General features: G+C 38.5%; 1 protein-coding gene across 5 annotated transcripts in view; it reads right to left on the reverse strand.

Moving 5' to 3' along the window:
- FAT1 (FAT atypical cadherin 1) overlaps nt 1-25,700 on the reverse strand; it is a 112,324-nt gene that overhangs the window by 78,795 nt on the left and 7,829 nt on the right. For all 5 annotated transcript variants that reach the window (XM_075091332.1, XM_075091333.1, XM_075091331.1 and 2 more), the window contains exon 2: nt 22,352-25,640. In XM_075091332.1, the coding sequence (XP_074947433.1) occupies nt 22,352-25,619 (3,268 nt within the window). In that variant the 5' untranslated portion in view covers nt 25,620-25,640. The remainder of the gene's footprint in view (nt 1-22,351; nt 25,641-25,700) is intronic.

Consider the following 25,700-nt stretch of genomic DNA (forward strand, 5'->3'; position numbering starts at 1 on the left):
TATCCATGAGAACTCTCATTAACAATATTAATGATTCTGTAATGGAAATCAAAACCTGCAATCATTTCTCAGCAAAGCATGAAAATGCAGTTTAGCAGAATTTGCCCTGGGAGTGACGTCTGAAACAAACTAAGAGAAATCCCTGGCCTGGAACACGATGCTTGAAATCTGATTACAAACTTAATTAATCTAAATTCTAATAAGCTGGGCAAATCAAAAAGCTTCTTCAGCTGCTTTAAAAGCAATCTCTGAGGGGAAAAAAGGCAATATTTTAATAATTGCATGAACAAAGGGTTTGATCAAATATGACCTTCAATGAACAACCAAACTAAATCAAAGTTTTAAAAGTGAGTGGATTAAGGCCTTTATAAACACAGGGGCATGCTGTCCCTCAATGGCACTAGTCTGCCAACACAGACTGCAACTTTGTCTTGAATTCTAAACAAACGTAAGTCACTGCAGTATAAACTATGACTAATGTCTGCACAATCTTTTCAGTCAAAAATAAAATTGGGGAAAATGCTCACCACATACTGCAGTTTACTACTTGAATCTCTGCTACCTCTAGATAGGCTCCACATATATTTTTCAGAAAGTTACTCTTATTTATTAAATTAGCTTTTTATGTGGACAAGGGTCCAAAGAACCCCAATTCCCAGAAGTTACCAGTTTTCTGGTCAAGTTTCTGCTTTACATTTTGTGGAACTTTGCTTAGTAGTGTTAAAACAAAGCAATAATCATACCAGCCTTGTGGATTAGTGGTTTGGTTGTTTTCAAGTAAAATTTTACTAAATAGAATACTATGCTACTTTGCCTTCTAATGTTACGCAATTCAGAACAGGATGTTTTCAGGTTGTTACTAAAACCCCCATAATTGCACGAGCAGAATAGGCCAGAACACCAAAAACTTTTTACAAAGCTGGTATTTTCCACTTTCATTAACTTTTAATTTCTGTCCAGGTCATCTTATTTAAAATAGCATCTGTTCTAACCCATACTTTGCCTTTTGTTGCAAGTTAGTGACAGTGCAGTTCTTCAACACTATCCAAATCGAACACAGATGAATGCAGATGACTTCCTTGGCAGACTTTTTGTTCCTATTTGTCTCTTCTTGTATGTTCTATTTTTGTTTTTCCTGCAATACACCTCTCTTTCTTAGATTATTACCTGCCATGACACGATAAGCATTTTCCTGAGCAGTATAAATACTGAGGCTAGAGCAGAGCTGACATGGAAGGGGGGGGGAGGGGGAACACACACACACCCCCACCCCTGAAAAAAAAAGAACCCGAAAAAGAACACAAACACAAAAAACAACCAAACCACCCAAACAACCCAACAAAAAATAAACCCACGAAAGAAACCCCAAACAAAACAAAACAAACAAAAAACCTAACCCAAGAAAGAACATCTGGCCTAGGAGAAGACAGTGTTTGTTTGCTTCCCAGCAGTCCTCAGAGGCCTCAAAGAGGAACACATCCGTATTCTTTCGTCCTCCTCTTCCCCTTGAGTAACCTCTAGAGGCACAGTCAAATCAGGACGGTTGACAAGTGCCATCCTGTGTATTACACATGGGGTTTTTGTGGGGTTCTTTAATCTGCTTTATGCACCCTCTCAGACATCGTAGAAGAGAGCAAGGCGACTTGGAAAAAAAGCAAATTTATTAATAGTTATGGCACCCACCTGCACATGAGAAAACGGACTACAGCAGACTGGAGCACACTACTTACAAGTACTATACCCATCTCTAGCACTCAGTACAAACTGTGATTCTGTTACTCATTGTGACCAGTGTCATAGCTCAGATTCTTTCCACTTTTAGAATAATTTAAAAAAAAATCTCTAGCCAATTTATCTGTATTTCTGATAACTTCTTAACTTCTGGCCACCACTGTAGACTGACATTGGGAAATGCCTTGAAGCAGCAGCCAAGTACAGCCATATCCCAACTTGCCATAAAGAGTTCTATGAAGTGATGGTTTTGAAACATACAACCTATTGAACTTCCAAGAAAAAATTCTTTCTTTCCCTGAGGCTACTGTGCTACTGTAACTCAGGCTTCTACCAAGCACCAGTGTGTATAGGACAACTGAGCCTTAAGCCTACAGTTCCTCTAGAAGCATCCAGTGCTAATGTCAACAAAATTTAATATCATATGATCAGTCAAGCAATAACCACCTGGTAAAACCAAAACAAAGGCAGCACAATATCACACCAGTCTTTATTCCACACAAACCAACTAGCCTTAAACACTGAAGATTTCAAGTATGTCCTGCCACAGAGACAAGAAACTGTTCAGCACGTAAAATGTCAGTTGAAAAGACCAAAATCTCCATCCTGTGAATTCCTTGAAACAATCTCCTTCTAAAGAAGGAATGGAATGAGATTCCTTCTGCAGAAGTGAAATGTCAGCTCGTCCACTCTATAAACAGGGCAGAATGCCAAGAGAGGCACTGCACTCTAACTCTTGAAATACTAAAGACCTTCAGCAGGCAGTGTGAACTTTTTAGAAGTATATACAATCTCTCTTTTAAGAGATGTAATATTTTTGATAAATACACTGCGCTGGAAAAGTGCTAGCCTTCCTTACTTGTATCACATACACACTTTGGAAAGGAAGCATTATGGGTTTACGCCTCTATGGAACAAAGTGCGACAGCCACCTAGAGAAATATGATTTGCTCTTCAACTCAACTTCAACAAGCAATTTAAAGCTTACCACTGGCAACGCAAGCCACACATAGCAGACTTCACACAGACTAAACTGTACTGTTTCAGAATATAAATAATCCTTGGTTGCAGCCCTGAAGGAGAGCAGAAAGTTTTAGCAACTATTGCTTGTCTTTGAATCACACGTGAACAAGAGGTGTTCGCTGCTCTTCTCTCTCCTCTTCTCTGGGAGCATTAATTAGGCACAGCTAGGAAGACTGTAACCTAGCAACGAGCCATCAATATTGCATTCTGCATAACTCATGAAGAATTCCGATTACTTGTTTGCAAACATGTCTGAGGAATATGAATGCGCATAAGTAATAATTCAATCTAGTTTGAAATAGTTTCAATGCTTTTTTTCGACCACTTAAGAATTCTTCTGTTCTGCCTGAATAAAGCTGAATCTTAAATTAACACATTCTGGTTTATTTTTTAAATAATTTGATGGCTTTACCTTTAATGCATCCTGGTTAACTGTACTTTAATATTTAAGGAAAACCACAAAAACAACAAAAAAACACCAAAAAAACCCAAAAACTACCTTTGAAAATTTCTGCAACAAATTATGTTCATAGGCCACAGAGTTAAGATTTCACATGCACCCCAAAAGTCCTTAGATAATTATCATCTAACATCCGTCATTAACATAAACATTCTTTCTAATAGTTACGGCTTGTCACATATTTAGATTTTACACATTTATTTGTTTAGATATCCAGACATTTTCTGTAGAACAGTCTTAATCCACTTTCATATATATATAAAACATTTCTTCTTTATAAGTACTGAAGAAAGGCAATGAAAAAACTTAAACTGTATAATTTTTGCTTCAGAGAACACTCCAGAAAATTTCCCTCAGGAGAAGCTAGGAAAATAAATACCAAAAATAAGCTGAAAGTAACATATTGGAATTACAAGTCCTTTGTCAGCATTTATAAAGGCAGATTCCTAGAAAATTGAATGAAATCTTAGTTATAGCTCTTTGAAATAGAAAGCTGTACACATTTCAAGTTCCGTCTTGTGTATTACTAGCTGGGAAATCATGCATAGACAGGACTGTTAAATGGAAAGCAACTCTTATTATTGTTTCAAGGACATTTTCTAACAAATCAGGGCTTAGGAAGTTTCAAGTAACTTATCACTAGCAGTATCAGCAAGCTGATGCAACTGTAGTGAATTTGCACAAGTTCTCTAACTGGTAAATGTCACAGAATCATAGAATCATTAAGGTTGGAAAAGACCCTTAAGATCATCAAGTCCAACCGCTAACCTATCACTGCCAAGTCCACCACTAAACCATATCCTCAAGCACCACGCCTACCCTTCTTTTAAATACCTCCAGGGATGAGACTCCACCACCTCCCTGGGCAGCCTGTTCCAATGTTTGACAACCCTTTTGGTGAAGTTTTTTCCTAATGTCCAACCTAAACTTCCCCTGGCGCAGCTTGAGGCCATTTCCTCTCGTCCTATCACTTGTTACTAGGGAGAAGAGACCGATCCCCGCCTCGCTACAACCTCATTTCAGGTAGTTGTAGAGAGCAATAAGGTCTCCCCTCAGCCTCCTCTTCTCCAGGCTAAACAACCCCAGTTCCCTCAGCCGCTCCTCATAAGACTCGTTCTCTAGACCCTTCACCAACTTCGTTGCCCCTCTCTGGACATGCTCCAGCAGCTCAATGTCCTTCTTGTAGTGAGGGGCCCAAAACTGAACACAGTACTTGAAGTGCAGCATCACCAGTGCCTCACCTCCCTGCTCCTGCTGGCCACACTATTCCTGATACAAGCCAGGATGCTGTTGGTCTTCTTGGCCACCGGGGCACAATGCTGGCTCATGTTCAGTCGGCTGTCAGCCAGGACCCCCAAGTCCTTTTCCTCCAGGCAGCTCTCCAGCCACTCCTCCCCAAGCCTGTAGCATTGCATGGGGTTGTTGTGACCCAAGTGCAGGACCTGGCCCTTGGCCTTGTTGAATCTCATACCACTGGCTCCGGCCCAATGATGCAGCCTGTCCAGGTCCCTCTGTAGGGCCTTCATGCCCTCCAGCAGATTGACACTTCCACCCAGCTTGGTGTCATCTGCAAACTTACTGAGGGTATGCACTCAATCCCCTCATGCAGATCATCAGTGAATATACTGAACAGGACCATCCCCAACACTGAGCCCTGGGGAACACCATTCGTGACTGGCCGCCAACCAGATTTGCCTCCATTCACCACCACTCTCCAGGCTCGGCCGTCCAGCCAGTTTTTAACCCAGCGCAGAATGCACTTGTCCAAGCCATGATTTCACTGTGCAGCTGCAAGACCTTCCAACATGTCAAGTCCATGTCTAGTTTCTTTCCAGGGACTAGTTACTGCAAGTTCTGGGAGGTGGAAGGGGAAGAATATCACTGCAGACCACACGTGGTCTCTAGAGTACACAGAACCCTGAACATAGTATAGGAACTATAACGATCAGAACAGATTTGAGATTTTAACTGAACAAAACCAAACTGAACAAAGTAAAACCTCAATCATAAAATAATGACCTTTTTTATATTTCAAATTTAACTGCACTGAACTGTCTAGATGTAATGAAATACACAGCCAAATACAGTTTTGTACCAATCCCTTCAGTAAATCTGATACAAGTTTTCAAAAACTCCCAAATTCCATTAAACAACCCACTGGATGCAAAATTAAACTATTTCTGCATATGACACTAATGCAACAACTGAGAGAGTCGCTGGTGAAACAATCAAGCGCTATCAGTGTACAGTCAAACCTGGCAGACTCACTTTTCCGAATGCATAGAAATCACCAATACATTCATAGTGAAACACTTTTTGGGGGCAAAAATTTGGCATCCAGAGAGCCCCAACATGTAGTCAAATTCAGACCTTGACATGAAACTTAAAGCACAGAACAGTTTATGCATCACTTCTGAGCTATGAACAGAAAGCAATAATTTGTGTTCCAGCAGAGGGGGAGAAAGGGTCACTATTGATCTCTGCTACAGAGATACAGAGAGATTTGAAGAAATGCAGAATGTTCAGAAGTTAGGAGCAGCTATCACTTAAACAAGCATCTAGACACAGTCCGAAGACCTAGAAGCAAAGACATGCATAGTTAAAGCTCTGCACCAAACACAGACTGTATTTTAAAACATTGAGAAAACAGGTCTTGCTGGCCTTAGTTAGATGTGTAAAGCAGAACAAAATACAGGGCAAGAGAAAGAATTGTAAATAATTAGACCCAGCAACATTCTGACTTCCAGTTCCTGCCACATTGCTTTCTGCACATTTGTACAAAACCGAGCCAAATGAATGGAAAACACAGTGTTTAGGCCGTTTATAAAATAAAAACATTCTGAAAACAAGTTCGTAAACTTGTCTACATAAAAGATTATGCCCAGAAATTCTGATTCAGTACTAGGTAGTCTGGGCTACAAGTAGCAAAGCTGCTAAGGGTCCACAAAGATTGTGAACTTGCTTTCAGGAAGTCAGGGGGTGGCAAGGGGGAATTTTCGCAGTTAGAAGATCCCTGATGGGGTTTCCTTAGAACTCAACTGATTACTTCCAGTTCAGAAAATCTTTTGGGACAATGGCAGACAGCTCCTATTGTCAGCCTCATTTACGGTTATTTTAATAGCTCCAGCTTATTTCTGTCAGCTAGGCGGCTTGTATGTCAGGCTCTCGGACTGGCAATATAATTGCTATACAGAGGAACAGTACCATGTTGCTAAAGCTCAATATGGAGAGACATAAAAGCCCCCTGATGAGTACACATTAGGGAAATGAAATGTTAACTCCTATGCCAATAGGAAAAATTATTGTAATACAACCGCATATGATCTATGTTTCTTTGAAGTGAGAACAAGTAAAAGCAAGCTTTGCTATTAACAGGAGCAGTTGTTCATGATTTGAGAGCAAGCATGCTGGAAAAACATGACTGTACTACTATATCAGCATTACAGCACATTTATAAAAATATTAGTGAAAACGCAACGAAGTGCCAGCAGATTCTAGGCCAAGCATGTGGGCTCTAAGTACCCACAAAAGCAGCTCCTCTTACTGTGTTACATGAGCAAGGTTTGCAGGATCTGATGCAAATCATTGTTCCAGTCATCCACTCCCTTATTCGTGACAGACTTTTGCCATCAGGTAAAAACACAACCGGTTTCTACATCCCAAGAAATACATTACACAGTATCGTAAAATTAGAATAAGCAACTATGTTTAAGCAAAAGTACTTTGGGATAATACTGTTACACTATTCAGTTACCTTTAAATCCTACTCTCTTACCACAGTTTCACGACCAACAGAATTTCTACTGAAATGCAGATAATTCAGAAACAAGTGAAGGGCTCTAAAGGCCTACTGTCTGTTTACTTCTAAGTGTCGAAGACAAAGAATTATTTCATCAAGGAAATGTATTTAGTCAAGCTTTTAGAATGTATGTGTACTTATATGTGCATAAGAAATGCAAAGGATTAATTTTATGTTCGTTGCTAAAGTTTAAAAGAATTTCTTATATACGCACACAAATGAACACATATATGTTCTTCAGAACTCTGGCTTCACCCTGCAAAATCCCTCTAACTTCACCATCAGTCTTCCTAGTCCTAGGGAATTGTTGACAATGTGAGTGGTTATATTACCACTCTAATAATTTAACTCGGAAATGGGGAGCCTCCAAAGGGGAAATTCCTCTGCAAATGGCCCCAGGAATTTCAAAACTAACTGGAGTTGACAGATTAACCTAGGTCCCCCTTAGGCAGAAGAGGAGGCTACAAGGAAAATAATGAGACGCATGGGAAGCCAATTACACACAAGAGCAACACATTTAATTGTACAGAAACTGGTTTGTTGATCCAGAAGGATCTAGCTGTTTAGACCTCTGCAAACTATTAAAATACCTGGACAATTCTGCAGCAAGTATACTCACTTTTTGTCTGTAAATCTCAAAGGTTAATGGCCATCTTAAATAAGGAAAATTGTTCCATGTACCCCATGAATCTTTTTCCTGCGTACACAGCATTTCTCTCAGATTACCTTTTTGGTTGCAATTTGAACAACTGCAGCCTACCTGCTATTACTTCAGCAAAAGTAACTCTGAAGGCCTAGCAAGTTCAAAAGAGGAGTCCTGCTCTTTAGTAAGAAGCAGTTACAGCTATGCTCCACAGCAACACTGGCTCACGACTAACCCACATGCAAAAAAGATCTTCATTTAGCATGTGAGTGTTATTTATACTGATTTGTGTTTTGGACTGCTGCAATTTTGCTTCAAGCTTGCGGTCTCCAGATTATTTTCAGTTGCAGGAACTGCTGGTTAACAATGACAGTTCCCAGACCAGCTCTGAGCAAGAAAAGATCCTGCTACCTATCAAAAGGCAAGTAGCACGTTGAGGAATACTGGAAATCAGGCTATTACTGCTGTTTATTTTACTGCACCAGGTAGCTATATACACAATGGCACTTAATTACTGTCAATAGAAATGCTGCTCCCAAGCAGATGTATGTATACAAAGAAGAGCTGGTGTACCTGTGCGCATGTGAGTGCTAGGAGAACACAGCAAATCAAGGAAGTCATGAGATTAAAGCGTCTGGGATGCAGTAGCATCAAAAGATATTTTCATCTTTGTTCTGACAAAGTCAGATTTAACAACCTACAAAGTATCCATTTATTTATTCAGACTTTATTTCTACTTATGTATCCAGAGGGGATTCCACACCGATCAGTACTTGCTATACTAATTTTTTCATTGCTTGCCTTTGCATATGAATCAAATCAAAAGACCACACAAAGAAATGTTTCTGAACTTGTTTGTATCTCAGTAAGAACTTCAGGATAGAAGAGTCATGAAGGCAAAGAAATTTGGGGTTAAAAAAAATATGCTCATTCTCTTTGGTTAAGATTACTGTATCAAGTAAATGAGAAATCTGTAAGTAAATTCTTACATGCACACTAAAGAATCGATACTTATCTAAAAAAGATACTTGCAACTAGAAAACTAGAAATAACTTATTAGATGTCAAGCATATTTATTTCTAAGTGCCCTGGATGCTTACTGGGATATGGGTTCAGTCTTTTTCACATAAATAATGGATAACTGCCTGCACAGTTTTAATCAACATTTTTCCAGAAAAAAAAAAATACTAAAGGTAGCAGAAATTAATGCAAGTTAACAGGGTTTTTTTTATTTTAAAAAAATCTATAAATTTAATTCACTATTTATTGCTTAAGAGTAGAACCTGCATTTAGACAAACAGATCACACAGTTTCTCTCCTAGAATTTCTGCTGGAAACCTCTTAATTATTCCCCACAGAAACATTTTTCGCTGAAGATAACTGCATCTTTAGTAACAATACCGAAGAGAATGGGTGATGTGAATAGCTCTACACTAAACAAGAAGTTTAACTGTCATGGAGCCATGATAAAAGTAGAACAACACTGTCTACACGAGTGCACTCAGTGGAAATTTAAGAACACTACAATATTGTAGGTAACTAGTAGACCACTTATGCACAAAATGCATTTTGTTCCTGAACCACTGAAAATTTTGTCTTTAAAAAATTCATAGAATCTGCAGTGACTAGAGATGGAGTTGCACCAGCCAACCTTCTCAGATCCCTATACCTGTGCATGACTCTTCTCAACACTATGTTCTCAAATACTGGCCATTCTTGTGTTTGACTAGACTGAATAACTGAATTTCCAAAGGATTTTTTGGTCACCCCTGGAATTACAGCATAGCATGGCATATACTTCTTACTCCATTTCCCCCTATCATCACATGCTGGATCAATATTCACTCCCAATTTAATCGACATAATCTGCAGTAATCTTGTTCTCACCATAGTCATCACTCCTTTAACTTCTTATTAAACGATGCACATCAAAACTGATGGGTCACTTGACTCAATGACAACTCACCTTTTGCTAACAGTTTTTGAACCTTCTGACACTCCCCTCCCCTACCTTTTCTGTATCTGGAAGGATTCCAATCAGTCCAAAATGTTGCTGTTCAGCATGAATATTTTTAAACAAGCAAAAGCTAATTGAAAAGTGCAAGTTCTATGATTTTTAAAAAATTTTTAATTATTTTTTATATATATATTTGGAAGCACAGTTCTTGATCTCTGGGATTCTGTACTTACTTAACACCCAAGTCCCAGTTCAGAAAGCTGATTAGGAATGGTGTGAAATAGTGAGGACTATGAACTGCTTAGATTCTCATTTTAGCACTTTTTTGAGCTATGTTCTCTCTATACCCATACACAAAGTAAACAACTTTTTAACAAGTTGTCACCTCTTCTCACATACTTTTTACTTTAAAACGGTCTGGACAAACCCAGACAACCCAAAATATTACTGTATTAGCTAGCAGAACATGTATGGAAGCATATACATATAGCCAGACATCAAAGAGACAGGCATAGGTAACTTTTCCATTTCCATTTCTACCTGCTAAAATTGGAACTGTAATATTCAAACTACCTTCAAAGTGAACTGTGATACCAGACTTCTTATGCAAAGGCATAGTCATCTTTCCCTCCCTCCCTGAAGTAATTAACATTCCTTGCACAGGCAGCTGGACATTTGTTAATCATTAACTGTTTGTGTAATAAAGAAAGGGAGAGAAACTGCTAGCCTTTCTTCACAATGGTCCATCAAAAAAAAACCCTCTAAGACAGAAGATTTAGTGAATAGTGTAAAATTATTTAGAGTAACAAAAAACTGCTGTATTATCATAGCACAGTCAATATTTTGCTCACAATATCCGTTTCTGTGAGCAAGATTTTAAAACCTAAATAATTAACTCTGGAATGTAATCAATAAAAAGCCAGCACTTTTAACTAAAACAGAAAGAGGTAGCTTTTAAAAAGATGCACTATGCTGTTAATCTGTTGGATAGTAAAATAATACATAGGACCAGAATTGCAACACCAAATATAACAGAGGCATAACCAATGCACACATTCCAATCTTATCTAGAATCACTTTGATTCACTCTACCTTGCTTTCATTATAGGAAGGGCACAGCAAGGGCATTCCTCTCAGATCAAACAGAAAATTCCACAGACAGAAGTTTCCACATGTCTGATTCGCTGCAGATTAAACCCTTATCATGAGACAGCAATCTCTAATTTTCGTAGAGACAGGATATACCCTGTCATGGTAAATCTACAGGCAAAGGTTTGGGGGGAGGGTGGGGGAATTAACAAAAAAAATTAAAGATTTCTGTAGAATGGAGATGTATTCCCCATGAAAGAGCTATGGATGTCACCCTCACAGCTTTGCAGAAATGGAGGGGACAATGTGCTAGCACTAAAGATCACATACATAATTCTATTCATACATTCCATCATAAGCTTCTTTGTACTGCAAACCTTTCAAGATGAACTACCAAACTCCCTCTGTGCATAAATACAACCGGGACTACAGGGGACACACATGAGAAGTAGTCTGTATTCATTTTTAGCACATTATTCAATCATTCTGTATTCATTTTTAGCACATTATGGTCCAAAAATCTTCATTTCTTTACCTACATGACTGGAGCAGTTCTGTAATGCTCATGCACACTTACCAGTAGCACTAAAATCAGAAGGCTACTCTGTAACTATACTTCTTACATTTTGAAATTTTTAATACGATAATCTTTTAATCCTTAAGTCCTGTACAAAATACGAATAAGCACACTATGATCAGCAACTTCAAAACTAAAACTCAACAATTTTCATTTTTTAGCGTATAGAGGTGGTTTCAGGCTTTTTGCATCAGCAAAATAAAAACAGCCTTTTGTATAAGCACCCAAAATCATTGATTTAAGAAACATGCAGATTTTGGAAGCAATCCCTGTCAGTGGGGGTTATTCAAAGAAGTAGATTGGGCAATAAAAGAATGCAACTACTGAATTTTCTGTGTGCAACCTTCCTTGTCATATAGGCAGATTCAGTTCTGGTATCAGCAATGCCACACTGACAAACACGCGCAGACGCAGAACTCTGAGCCGAAAGAACTATTAATGATCGCCACTATTGGTAGGTCAAGACAATTCATATTCACTAACTCAGCAGTTGGCTCTTTAACCCTAATGCCTATCAGAATTACCCAACCCTTCATAAGAACCATGCATGTATTGATTTATCCATGTTCACAAATAGTTTAAAATTAAATAGAAGCAGCTATGAGAAGCGTGGATAGAACACAGGGAGTTTGGGAAAACCTCATTTCTGAATAAGGAAATTATCTGTTGCACTCCTGTTGCTAGATTCTTTGGACGTCTGTTTTCCCTAAAATCCTTCTTCGATGGCACTGGAATGTTAGAGGTTTTCTTTTGTTAAGCCACATGGAGACTGATGAATTGAAAATTCATTTTTGGTCATGTTCAGATGACCAGTGCAATGAAGTCACAAATGCAGTAAGGCTCACACGCAGTTAACAAAATGGATCTGCAAACCGTAGTTTCAGCAATGCCTAAAGGATTTTTAAACCTAAGTTCTAAAGCTGCAACTACTGCATGTTATAAGTTGCGGAAGTTTGCCAAATACTCATGTAGGTTTGTCCTTTGTTAAATATGTCCAAATGGTGTATGATTAAAGTCCAAAATCTTCAAAGAAAAGAATAAACATTACACAATCATTGCAAGCTCCCTGCCTTTGACCTTAATATGTACTTCAAAAGCTAAGCAGATGCTTACTAAGAAATAAATCCCCAACTCAACAGATGTACCAACAATGATATGGCAAGATGCACCTTCCATAGCTTTTGGCAACCCTTCCCTTTTATTATTCCTCTGCTCACAAGTACTTTTTAAGTCAAAGAGAGGCCTACGCGCCTATGCAAGTTAATAGGCCCTTAATATGTACTGTGCTGCCTGAATTGATTGTTGTTTATAAGGTAATCTTTGGGACGGCATGTGGCTCAGCCTCAGTGCTTCTCCTACAGAGACACAGCCCCCAGGCAGCTCTGTTTTCATCAGACCAAGCTGTAACCCAATCAACACCTTTCACAACAAAACAATCCCCTATTTCAGCATCCATGCAGAGGAGAAGGGGAGCCCCAGCTTTTGTATGGGAACTCTATTTGGCAGCTAAGGTGATGTTTTACTCAGCAGGATACCTAAGAAAACCCTCAAACTACTTTGGAAGATCCCCCTGCCAACACAAGATGAGTATGTTTGTCTAAAACTAATTCAACTTCTACCAAGGACACATTGTAAAAGCTACATTAACAACCTAATAGCACTTTGTGAGTTACCACCATCACAAATGCAAATTATATAGTTTCCTTCTAGCCTAAGAAAGAAAGGTAATCGGCTAGCTCCAGGCTGCTCAGGACCTTAGTCCAAACCCAGGCCTCCTTAACCTCTGCCAAACTGAAACTCGACATTAGCTCTAAATGCCAAGCTTAGCTCTAGCACACTTGACACACCTGAAGAGAAACACGAATGCCAACAGCATCATCTCACAGGCTAACCCAGCAGCACCATCAGTTCCAGACTTCAGCCTGAACGTAAGCAGACCCTGAGTACGGTAGTGAGAAGCTGCAAATTGTAGTCAAGACCAGATGGTTCCCCACAGGTTAACCAGGTAACCTCTTTTGGCTTGAGTACTTAAATGCATACTCAGGTGTAAAGCAGCCAAGCTGTCGATACCAGCAATAAAGCAAAATAATGCACATCTGAAAGTTAGTTGTCTCCTAGGAAAAATCTTTCTGGATTGGTTTTTTGGATAGCAGCAAATTTAGGGACTTGTCCTCAGCCTAATTGGTAGCGAATCTCTGGCTCTTACCTTTATTTCTTTAAACAGACACAAATTGTGCTGAACTGGGTCTATAGTTCATCAAAAAAAGTTTTTAAATTTCTCCTAATAGTAGAGGGGATCTAAAGATGCAACAGTTATTCTTAGTAAGCTGCTGTTACAGCTATTTGTACTGTCTCATAAAAGAGACTCTATGCGCCAAATGCCTCATTTTAAAAACCATAACAAATTGGTGGAAAATATAGTTTAGTTGCATGAAATTTTAAGCAAATGTTTTTTAAACTCAAATTATTACTCAATTTAGACACAGTTAATTTTTTTTAACAAAACTAATTTTTCTTGCACAATGGCCTAAGTTTGGCTTAATGCCACTGAAGAAAAATGCCGTAAAAACAGAATGAAACTGTACAGATGTTCCCGTGTGTCATCTTCACTCTTATTTTCAACATCATACTGAGCACACTCAAACCCACTGGGTATCATTAAGTAGAAAGCAGAAAATAAGATAACACCCCATTTTAAAAATAGTCTACACAATGAGATTTTAGAATATCTGTAATCCACAATCATAAATATGCCCCCTCAGTTTAAGCCTCTCATACAGATACATTGTTTCTCCCATCTTGCAGACTAAGCTAGGATTTCAGCTGTGCTCCAGGTATTGTGTGCTTGATTATCACTGAAAATTCTGGTAGGAGAGTCATCAAAAAGTGGGATAAATCTTTAAAAAGCAGGTTATGGTGTTTGGGTGGGGATGGTACTGTAAGTGGCTTCATTATTTATTGTCACAACAAAACCTTTCTTCTGGCAGGCTCTGGAGAAGTTTGATAAGGACTCTTCTGCAAAGGATTCACAAGACTGCCAGTGGGAGAGTTGAAATGGGTAGATCTTGTCTCCCAGTCACATCAATTCAAGCTGTTCTCATGGTGTTCATCTTTCTCAATTCAATACCAGAGGGAAGGAATGCCCAGGCACAGCACAAAATAAATACGTCACTAGAGAAAACACTGAACATATATCAGCATTAAAATATCTTTATATAGCAGTTAACTACCAAATTAATCTTCACTTCCCCCCCCCTTTTTTTTTTAAATACTGTGTTATTTTGACTAAGCCCTCCTCACAGAGAAAGCTAAGGGGATGATCATTTCTGCATCTCTGACCTAAACTACTTCCTGTTTCCAGAATAAGAACAGCTGTATTTTTCATTAATATTATTTAGCAGCGATCAACTAATATTTCTTGAACAGATATGTTCCCAACATTTCTCAAAAAAACCCCAAAACCCAACACTCAACCAAAACAACCCCAACATACACTTTTATCCTGATATGTACAAAAAATATGCCTCTCAAACTCAGAAAGCTTTACCTGAATTCCTTTAAGGGTTTTAATTATACACTCTTCAAACAAATAAAAGATGTGTGCCCTTGTGTGATTTTCCAAAGAAAGAATGGGCTTAACAGTTCGTGCTTGAATTCCAGGTTTTGACCTGGAATTCTGTTCCAGATATCAGGGTGGCAACTGCCCTGCCAATTCCAGACTCCAAGAATAATCTGCATAAATCCTTTGATTAAGAAAAAACTCCTCTCTGCTGACTACAATTTCATTCAAATCTCCAGCGTACATATTAGAATCAGGTTTTAGCTCTCTTAACTGCCAGCTGAAGTGCTGATGCAGCCCCTCATTTAAAAGATTAACCTTCCAAATTAACATTCACAGGCTTAAGAACTTAACTGTAACTTAAAGTTTATGGAACCTAGCAGTTGTACTACAAGGAGGTTTTGGTTTTGGTTTTGGTTGGGTTTTTTTTTGTTGTTGTTGTGTTTTGTTTTGGGGTTGGGTTTTTTATTATCATTATTATAGACCACATCAGAAAAGCCTTAGAAATTCTTACTGTAGCACATTTATACCTCAGCCACTGAAGAAAGTTAGCTGCTATAGCCACATGGGCAAATCATTAACTTCAGTACAGTGTAATGTGTCAGTGCAGAATTCAGTGCAGGGTGAAAAATCTTGTTTGAAAAGCTGATTAGATACCTGGGAGATTAGTCTGTGCTCTGAGCATCACTCATGTCTGTACCCAAACTAGCTAGGGCAAAAAATTTCTTGTGCAAAAAGCTGCAACCACTTTGTACTCTACAGAAATAAAGCACCTCCTAATGCAGCTCTCTTCAAAAACAGCGGGAAGAACTACTGCACTTTTCAAGAAGAAAACACTATGAGAAGACCCTCATAGGAGAGGGTTTTCTTCCCATTTACTCCTCATTTTTAACTGGTCAAAATACTCACATAAGGAAATTTGATGTCAAAACCTATGTGCCAGTAAGACTCTATCTGCAGACAGAAGCTAAGCAGGAAACGTCATTGTCACAACTTCTGTAAAGAAACTTTGCCTAGATCTTAGAGCATCTTCTCTTCGTAGCCCATCATATTAAACCAACCAGAAATATTCATTCCTGACTATGAACATCATCTAATCAATTACAGGTTTTAATTTAATGTTTAACAGCTTTCTTACAAAAATATTTGCCCAACATTTTTTCCGTTTACAGTTTTCAGTGACCTAAAACCTAGCTGACAGATCTGCAAGGACTTCGAATAAACACAGCATACAGTCACCATATGGCTTTGACAGCATCATGTCTGGAATATGTATAGTAGAAAACTCAGAATTATTATGAACTTTTGGGTTTCTTATTTTTTGGATTTTTTTTTGTTGGTTTGGGTTTTGGTTTGGGTTTGTTTGTTGGGGTTTGTTTGTTTTTAATTAAACTGAGGGAAACTAAGTTTTTTTATATCCTGGTGTTTATATTCAGGACTTATACAAAAGGGGTAACAAATTAAAGAATATGGAAGGTGCAACTTCAACCTAAAGAATTCACTGAAAGAGTGTGATGGAAGTCCCATATTTGTAAGGCTGCTTAACTACAACTAACTTAAAACCAAATCATACTAGTCTCAGTTGATTAAAAATGCCTCTCCCACCTTCAAGTGGTTTATGGCTGTATCAGTACAACAAACAGACAGAAAACGTTCTCAGGCATTGGAACTTGATACTCTCCATTGCTAAACTGCTTTTGGCCTGTGCCAGCTACCAGAGCTCCAAAGAGCACCAGGACACAGTCTGGAGCCAAAATACAGCGAAGAGCATTCCCAACAGACAATCTGGGTACAGCCACCCTGCCTAAAGGTACGAGAGTTGTTAGGATAGATGCAGACCAGTTGGCTTCTGCTCCAGACAACACTGCTGGTTTAATAGCTATCCAATAGGTACTTAAGTGTTCCGCTCAGTTGATGATCATAATATTTAATCTTTGCTAATGCCTGTCTTCATATTAAAACTCAACAACAGTCAGTGGTGGAATGATTTGAAAAGCTCAAAAGCCAAAGATCACTCAAGAAACAGAACCTAAACCTGCCCCTTATGTATAAATGTAAACCATATCCTCCATTTTAACTAAAGCAATTACAAGAACACTACGAAGAAATGTTAACGTGCTTATTACGTGTTAGCAATGCTCTGTACCTTTTAAGAGTATAATCCAGTACTTTGCTTTACATAGTTAAAATGCTATTCATGCTCCTTAATGAATTACTGTCTTCCCAGCTGGAAATGGTTCTGGTAATATTAAAAATAGTCTCATAGACATTAAGCTTTACTGATGGTATTTTATGCACAATGAGATAGTGCAATTAAATTAATTTTCTTCCACATGTCCCCTTTAACTTTTTTTTTACTTGCTCCTTTAGCATTCTTTACCAAAACAAACCATCTTTCGTTACCATGGTAAAAAGGTTACACTTAAGAAGTACACGGTTCCAAGGGAAGACTACACAAGAATGATAAATCCAGTAAAGGCTGCAAACCGCACCTGACTCAAAAACTCCCCAAACAGAAAACAACCAGAGACTGGTAAAGTATTAGAAGGAAGCGTCATATGTCGGCCCTGCTCTTCCTTATTCTACTGGAGACAGCATATCAGGCTAGACAGACCTTTGCTCTAATAAAACACACTCGTACTTACATTTTATTAGGTCAGCAACTTAGTTTAATCACCTTAAACTTTGTTAGAACAGGATTACTGTTATTCTGTAACACTCATGGCCTAATAACTTAAACTCAGGTTACTGAAAAGAGTGAGATTCCTGGCAGCAAATAACTATATTACTGGATTAAACACAAGTAATACGGTTATCATGCATGAAGTTCAGAGTGCCACATCACCCTTAACACCATTGTGGAACTAGGTTAAGTGCTGGGAAATATACTCAATTGCAGAAGTTTAGAAAACACCTGCTGGTAGCCTTGCAAGTTGAACTAGCTGGGAAATTTCTGATAACCATGTGTTTGTAAAATTCACCATGGTTTATTAAAATAGGTCAAACAAACTGTCACCAGGGGAAACCTTAGTGCATAGGGCCTACATGTAACACCCTGTATCTGGGTGTACAGGGGTTGCAAATCCAACCGCTCTAGTACACAACTGGTTAGACACAACCAGACACCAGGGAATTAATGACCCCTGAAAATTCCTTTGTTTCTGAACATCAGCTTCCAGGATGGGCTCCCATCTTGTATAAACACTGCAATGAGACCTTTCTTAGGCTAAATGAACAAGGGCATCTGCGCTCCCAAAGTCTGCTGGCTCCCTCAGCTATCTAAATTTTGAGCACTAGAAAGAAAACCAAAACAAAAAGACGACAACCTTGAAACAAGATAAAAACCAGCTCTCAGTAATAAGCTAGAAGCCCTGATATCTCAAGGAAAGGAGCAGTCTGCTTGGCAAAAAGTCTTTGGAGAAGGCCAGATACGGAGCAAAACTAGTAACAGTTCGCATTTTTACAACTGAAAATGAGTGTGGAAACTTGCTCACCATGTGCTGGTGCTCCCATTACAGTGTCACGTCCAGCCCAGTGGGTGACACTAAATGGCCTTGTTCATGTATACAACTGGAAGTAGTACCGGAGTTCTTTCCAATACCGTTTTACATACCAGAGCTTCCAACTTTCATTTCACCTTTAAGGAGTATAAATACATAATGGAAATGCTCTGTTCTTATATTTGATGATCAAAAAGTAGACAGGAAGAATTTCCCTTCCTTTTCCCTGCTTGCCTGCTGGGATGGGATCTGGGACAAGGAAGAAAGACGTTTCAGTATTGCCTTGGTCCCACATAGCTTCTGCTTTATGTTCTCCTCCAGAAGTTGCTTCTATCATTCCTTAGAGCTTTTCTAAATGGCAGAAGCGTCATGGTATCGACATGATTTATCTCACTTTTATTGCTCAGTGCCAATGGGATTTTTTGTGGCACACTGGGATCTGTACCAACACAATGCATTCTATTATTGAAATATCCCAATCTGTTCAACTCCTTATCAAATTCTTTGGGAAAACACTTTACAGCTGCTTTAGTAGGCAATTTATATAGCCAGTTGATCATCTCAATTTGCAGACTTCAGTCTACCTCACACATAAAAAGCTATCTTAAATTCCAACTTCTGAACGGACGTACCTAAAGGATAAACAATTTGCTTTGTTGTATAAATTCACCACACAGAAATCTTGTTTTAACATTTTTCCTCTCATACTGTTATAATACACCCAGAGTCTCCATTTACTATGTAATTTTAATTTTATCTCTGAACAATAACAGTCACAATGCACTGTTATAATGAGTCAGAAGTATATATTGAGCGATGATCTCTGATGTCCTTCCCCTAACCACTTGGCTTCCAGTTAACAATTTATAAGCTGGAGATAGCTGAGGCCAAACCTCAAAATAATCTCATTAGTACCATTTATTTTCTTTAGTCATAGTTTCAATCTCTATAACTTCCTGGGGAAATGAGTTTCATGACTTGATTACACTTCATGTGAAAAATACTTCCTTTTACGTTGGTTACCTGTTAACTGTATGTGCTCTATTTCTTACATTAAAAAAAAAAAAAACGATATGAGGAAGATGGTACAGAAACTATTACAATTTTATAGACTTCTATCACCTTGCTCTCCGCCTCTCTTGACCATTATTGCCTTTCAGGCTAAAGAATAGTTACATGAAAACTAAAAATTGACTGAATACCAAGTTCTCCCCTAATGTACTTTCTTCTGTGTCTTCAGAGCAACTAGGCAACAAAATAATCAAAGCAACTCCAGAGTATGGGCGTACGGGTACATTAGGGCTCCCTGTTAAACAATTTTCTTCTAAGGCTTTGGACAGGACTGCAGAAAACAGAACCTATGAAAACCAGCTGACCTAAAACGAAGGTAAGTCTTAGAAAAATGTACTCAAAAGTTAGTAGCAAAGTTATATTAAATTCTCTTGTGAAAATTCCAGAATTAGAATCACAGAATTATTAAGGTTGGAAAAGGCCTCTAGGATCATCAATCCAACCGTCATCCCAACACTACCATGCTTCTTAAACCATACCTTGAAGTGCGACATCTACACATTTTTTGAATTACAGGTACAAATATCACACACTAATACAGTTTCCTACCTTTAAAAATGTAAAATTTAAAAATTTCCATTAACATGGAAAAGATAACCTGAAAGCCAGCAAAAATTCCATGCACGGAACCAGCTATTTAATCCTTGTATCATCATAAATCATCTAGTCTTTCTGCAAATGTGATTGCTGTCCTTGATTCTAAGAAACAAGGCACAAAAGTATTTCTCTTAGCCACCGAATAGTTAAGTGTTGACTCCAAATAACTTCCTAAAGCCTGGTTATCCATCTTTGAATTGAAAGTGTAGTATGATGCTTTCAAAGACATCAGAAAGAGACACGTAGCTCAAGGGTAAAGCCAGAGCCCTTTAGCAAGCTGAAGAAGTTACCCAGTTGCTTGCCAGATCTCCTCTTTCACATATTCTTTAATGTGCTTTCTTGGCTAATTATCAGTCTGCTCCCTATATCAAGCCAGTCCATTTTGAAAAACATGATGAATATTCACACAGCGCAGCATAAAGAGTGCCTTCTGTAACACTTCTGATGGCTTCTTAGCAAAAAAGTCAACACAAAATTTAAGCTATGTTGTCAAGCTTGTAGATAGTCCATGTTCTTTCCTCGGTTCCTTTTTATCAATATTTCAAGGAAAACCACATGCATTCTACCCCACACCAGTGTCTTAAGGGGAATTTGCTCACTAAGACTCTAAGTAAGTAACCCCTCTTCACCACCTCCCCAAATATCTCTACTTTCATCCCTGAAGAACTGCAAACACTAGATACCAGATATGAACACAGGCAATGTGTCTCCTCTGCCTTCAAAATACAGAGCCACTGTCCTGGACAAGATTATTAAATAGAAGCCGGTTTTGCCTCAAGTTCTGCCATCTTTGTAAACCTGGCAGATTAAAAGGAACTTACTTAAACTCACATGAATTCTTCAGTGAAGCAAACTCTCATGCCAAAAGTGTAAAGAGGCAGCACATGCAGACAACTAATTCTGCCACAGCAGTAGCGTCACAAAAATACTCGTACCCGTCCAGATACACGTGAACAGGTACACCTGTAAGTATTGGTGTCAAAATAAAATATTTCTTTGCTCCTTCATTCTCATTACTGTTATCTGTCATTTAGACAATAAACTGGCAAACGCAGACCCATTCGGTAGGACAACTAGGCACTTATTCAAACCCAAAAGTGAAACTACAAAGTCTTGGAAAGTATTCAATTATCCATTTTTAGAAAATCTGTTCCATCTTAACTACGTGCTTCATTAAAAGCAAAGCTAAGGGAAGCAATACTACATTTCAAGCTCTGGAGTTGGCTCTTTAGCCACAAACTACATAATTTAAAAACTGACTCTCTATGTAAGAAAAAGTATTGTCAGTAACCATTTGTTCATCCAAACCTTGAAGAGTAAAGCAACTTTGTGAGTCTGTATTACCCACATTCAAAATTGTGGGAAGCACATAGAACACAAAAAATGGCTACTGCATGAATCAGACACAATTGCCATTTTTAATTCTCAGTTACCAGTTTTTTTTCTGTAAGACATCAATCACGTGTCATAATTTGCCCACATGCAACTCGTAGCCACATTTTGCACAATATTCCTCCTCAATTTATTTTAAGGCACTTAGATAGTAGCAAAATATCAACATTCTATTGTGATTAGAGACATAAATGAATGGGTAGCTACAGAGATGTCCAACCAAAATGCTGTAAGTCAGCACTAGAATTTTATTAAAACCATAATTATGTTTCTTCTGAATACATGACACTAGAATAATTCTCACAGTTGCTCATTAATTTATGCAATATTAATGAAATTAGCCAACAGTTCAGTCTGCTTCATTTATATGAGTTGGTTTGGGTTTTTTTTTTAAATAAGCTGCATCTATGATTTCTTTGACAGAAGCCTCTCTATGAAGAAGGCACTGCTGAGTAACCTAGAGACAGGCACCTATAACAACTCTAAAAGATAACTACCAAAACCATCATGTACGGCAATATCACACCCATGCATTCCTCCAGTAAATGAAGCAACAGAGATGTCACTTCGGATTAAAAAGCATCAAAATCCCTGCAGAGAGCAGTTTGCTGCCTTAGCTTCACAACCTCACTGTCCACAGCCCAACAGCGTTCACATGAGGCAGACCTTCTTTATAACAATAGTATCCTTATTTTTGCCAGGTGGTAGAAATTTTAAGATCTAAGAATGTCTTCAGGTAGGCTAGATAGAAATGAGGACAACAGAGAAAAATTACTTACCAAATGTATACATATAACTTCACTAAAGTGGTAGATAGATCTACATACATTACGCTGACATAATTTTGTCCTAACAAGGATATCTATGTCAACTGTGACGCTTCAACTTCTCTTATCGGTTTGCTGACATGTGATTTTATTTAGAATATAAAAGTAACAGGAAGCCACCTTTACCTTTTTCTTCATCTATTCGAAAGACTCCTATACCAGATCCATCTCTGATGGAGTATCTGATCTCCCCATCTCGTCCTGCATCTTCATCATAAGCAGACACTGTCATTACTGAGGTGCCAACTGGGGCATCTTCTTTTATAAAGCCTTTATCTGCAAATATAGAGAACCGTGGAGGGTGCAAGTTTTCATTCACATCAACAACCTCAACCTCAACGTAACATGTAGAAGACAATGAAATGGGTTTTCCTTTGTCCTTGGCCCGCACAGTCAAGTTATAAAGTTGTTTCTTTTCATAATCCAGTCTTTGTACAATACGTATCGCTCCACTTAGTTTGTCAACATCAAAGGTGCCATCTCCACTGTCCAAAAGACTGTATCGTACTTGACTTGACTGGCCTAAATCTGGATCATAGGCTTCTAGCCACGTAATAATAGTCCCCTCGGGAAGATCTTCTCGAATTTTCACATTATAATTTGAAGGAATAAATTTAGGAGGATTGTCATTAACATCTTCTACAGACACTTTCAATATAACTGTGGAAAATAATTGAGGTTCTTCAGTAGGCTGGTCCCTAGCTTCTATTTTCAAGAAATAGACATGCTGTTCTTCACGATCCAGAACCCCTACAACTTTCACAATTCCTGTCACAGCATTAATGGTAAACTTGTCTGTATCTGTAAGAAGCGAATATTTCACTTCTCCATTAGCCCCCAAATCTTTATCAGTAGCTTCAATTTGAATTATTTCACTGTTTGGCTCTTTGTTTTCACTCACTTCAACAAAATAGCTGTCTTGCAGGAACTCCGGTGGGTTGTCATTAGCATCCAAAATTCTTATATCTAAAAGGTGCCAGGCAGATTTCTGTGGTATTCCAAGATCATAGACAGTAATATTTAAAGTATATTTATCTTTTACTTCTCGGTCAAGGGGAGATAAAATTTTCAGCATTCCTCTTTCCATATCAACAATGAAACTACTGTCTTCATTACCCCCAGAGATAACATACACCAGCTTTCCATTGAAGCCAGTATCAAGATCAGTAGCATCCACAAGTATTATGCTGGAGCCCACAGGTTGGTCTTCTCTTATCTCAATGCTACTGGGGAGAGTACTTCTAAACTGAGGTGCATGCAGATTCACAGAGTGAGTGTCAAAGAAAACATCCTCAACCTCTCCACGACTGTGCAATTTATTTGCTTGTAAGAGTTTCTCTGCGAGCATTTTGGCAACACCAGTTTCTTCACATTGCAAATTCACTGGTTTGCGAGTAGTAGCTACAGTTATGTTGATATACAATGGTTTTGCAAAGTTTTCTCCATCTGTAGCTGTAATTTTCAAACTGTGAAAAGACATTTTAGCACCTAGGCCATCTATTAGTGACTGTTTGAGTGAAAGTACTCCAGAATTTGGATTTAGGCTAAATAAATCCAGTTCATTTCCGGATTCAATTTGGTATCTCACCAACTGGAGCTCATCAGCATCAATAGCAGACACAGTTGTTATTTGTTCTCCAACACCAAGATCCCTGGGGATAGTTCCCTCACAATTTATTTTCTCAAACAGAGGTATATTGTCATTGAGGTTATTTAAAATAATAGTAACAGGAACTTCAACTTCTCGACGATATGGTATACCCCAATCAGAAGCTCGAATCCTTAAATTGTAAACCCTTGGCATCAATTCATAATCCAAGTCTTCTGAGGTACTAATAATGCCACTGAAATGGTTAATCACAAATGGCAAGGGATTTAGGTTTGCAATGCTATAGGTCACATAACCATTCTCCCCTTCATCGGGGTCTTTTGCACTTACTCTCATGACACTCGTACCAATTGGCACATTCTCATCGAAGGAGGCTTTATAGGATGTCTGAGTAAATTCAGGAGGATTGCTGTTCATTCCTAGTACCTTAATTAATACTTTTGCAGAAGCTCTTCTGTCACTTGTCACAACTTCAAGTTCAAAATGGGATGCGTATTGTGCTTTTATGGGTTCTAAAGTGGTAATAAGACCAGTGTGAGTGTTTAAATTGAATTTTGCTTTGCCAGGTGTGTTTTTAAATACATATTTTAAATGTGGGTAAGTAGGCAGAGCTTTCACCATTATCACAGGCGTGTTTGGAGGGGCAAATTCACTTACTTCAGCTCTATATATCTCTTTTTCAAATCTGACAGGACCAGACTTAAATTGTGGTGATGTCACATGAACAACTTTTACAGAAGAAAACTGGGGGGGATTTCCTTTATCTTTAGCTTGAAGGGTAAGGTTGTATCCAAAAGGGTGGCTCTCCCAATCAATGTGACCAATAGCTTTTATCCTGTATTCTTTACCTCCCGGAACAGACCTCACCGTTTTGAACTGTTGAAGCGGATCACCCGCAACAATATTTAATGATGCTATTTCTCCATTTGAACCCTGATCATTGTCCTCTACAGTTACAATTGCATACGTTGGATCTTTGTCCAATTCTGATGGAGCCAACGTAACAGCTGTAATAACAGGGGCATATTCGTTTGCTTGCTCTACATGAACAGTTAGTTTTGCCATACTGCTTATGCCACTGCTACCATACAGCTTCAGCCCACGGTCCACTGCAAGAATTTCCATCTCATAACGCTTAGTATCCGAGTAGTCAAGTCTACCAGTCAGAACTACCACTCCACTAGTTGGATGTATAGCAAACACATCCGTTCTTTCTTTAAAGCTATAGTAGAACTCTCCATTTGTTCCTATATCTGCATCTGTTGCACTGACTCTTGCAATGCTTGTCCTTATTGCTGTGTTTTCAGGCAAAGAAACACTGTAAGATGTTGGAGAAAACAAAGGCCGCAAGTCATTTGTATCCAGTACCTGTATCCGGACCTTCGTGCGCGTTTCAGCATTTGTATTTTTTTCAACTGCTTTAACAGTCAGCATATAATGGTCTTTAACCTCTCTGTTAAGGATAGCTGTGTTTCCTCCCTTGGTCCGTATTCTCAAAAAGCAAAAGTTTCCAAGAACATATTCTTCAGCTTTAAATAAATTCTCATTGTCACCAGAAATAATCTTGTATCTTAGGTCCCATAATGGATTTGTAATGTAAATGCCCATTTTCACTGGATGCCCAACATAAGTCTTGGCTGCAGAATTCTCATACACAGTGGCATTGTATTCTACTTGTGTAAACTGCATTGGTGGAGCGTGATGTGGCCTTGGATTTCCTTCACAGTTTCCAAAATGCTGCACCAGCAGCATCAGCAGCAACATCGTAGTCAAGTATCTTCCCATGGCAGCAATTACAAAAAAAACCTGAAAAAACAGAGAGATGTGTTCACAAATGTCAAGTATTATTCGAATAACTTTGATGTT

Source organism: Phalacrocorax aristotelis, chromosome 4 (assembly GCF_949628215.1).
Source record: "Phalacrocorax aristotelis chromosome 4, bGulAri2.1, whole genome shotgun sequence".
NCBI classification, from domain to species: Eukaryota; Metazoa; Chordata; class Aves; order Suliformes; family Phalacrocoracidae; genus Phalacrocorax; species Phalacrocorax aristotelis.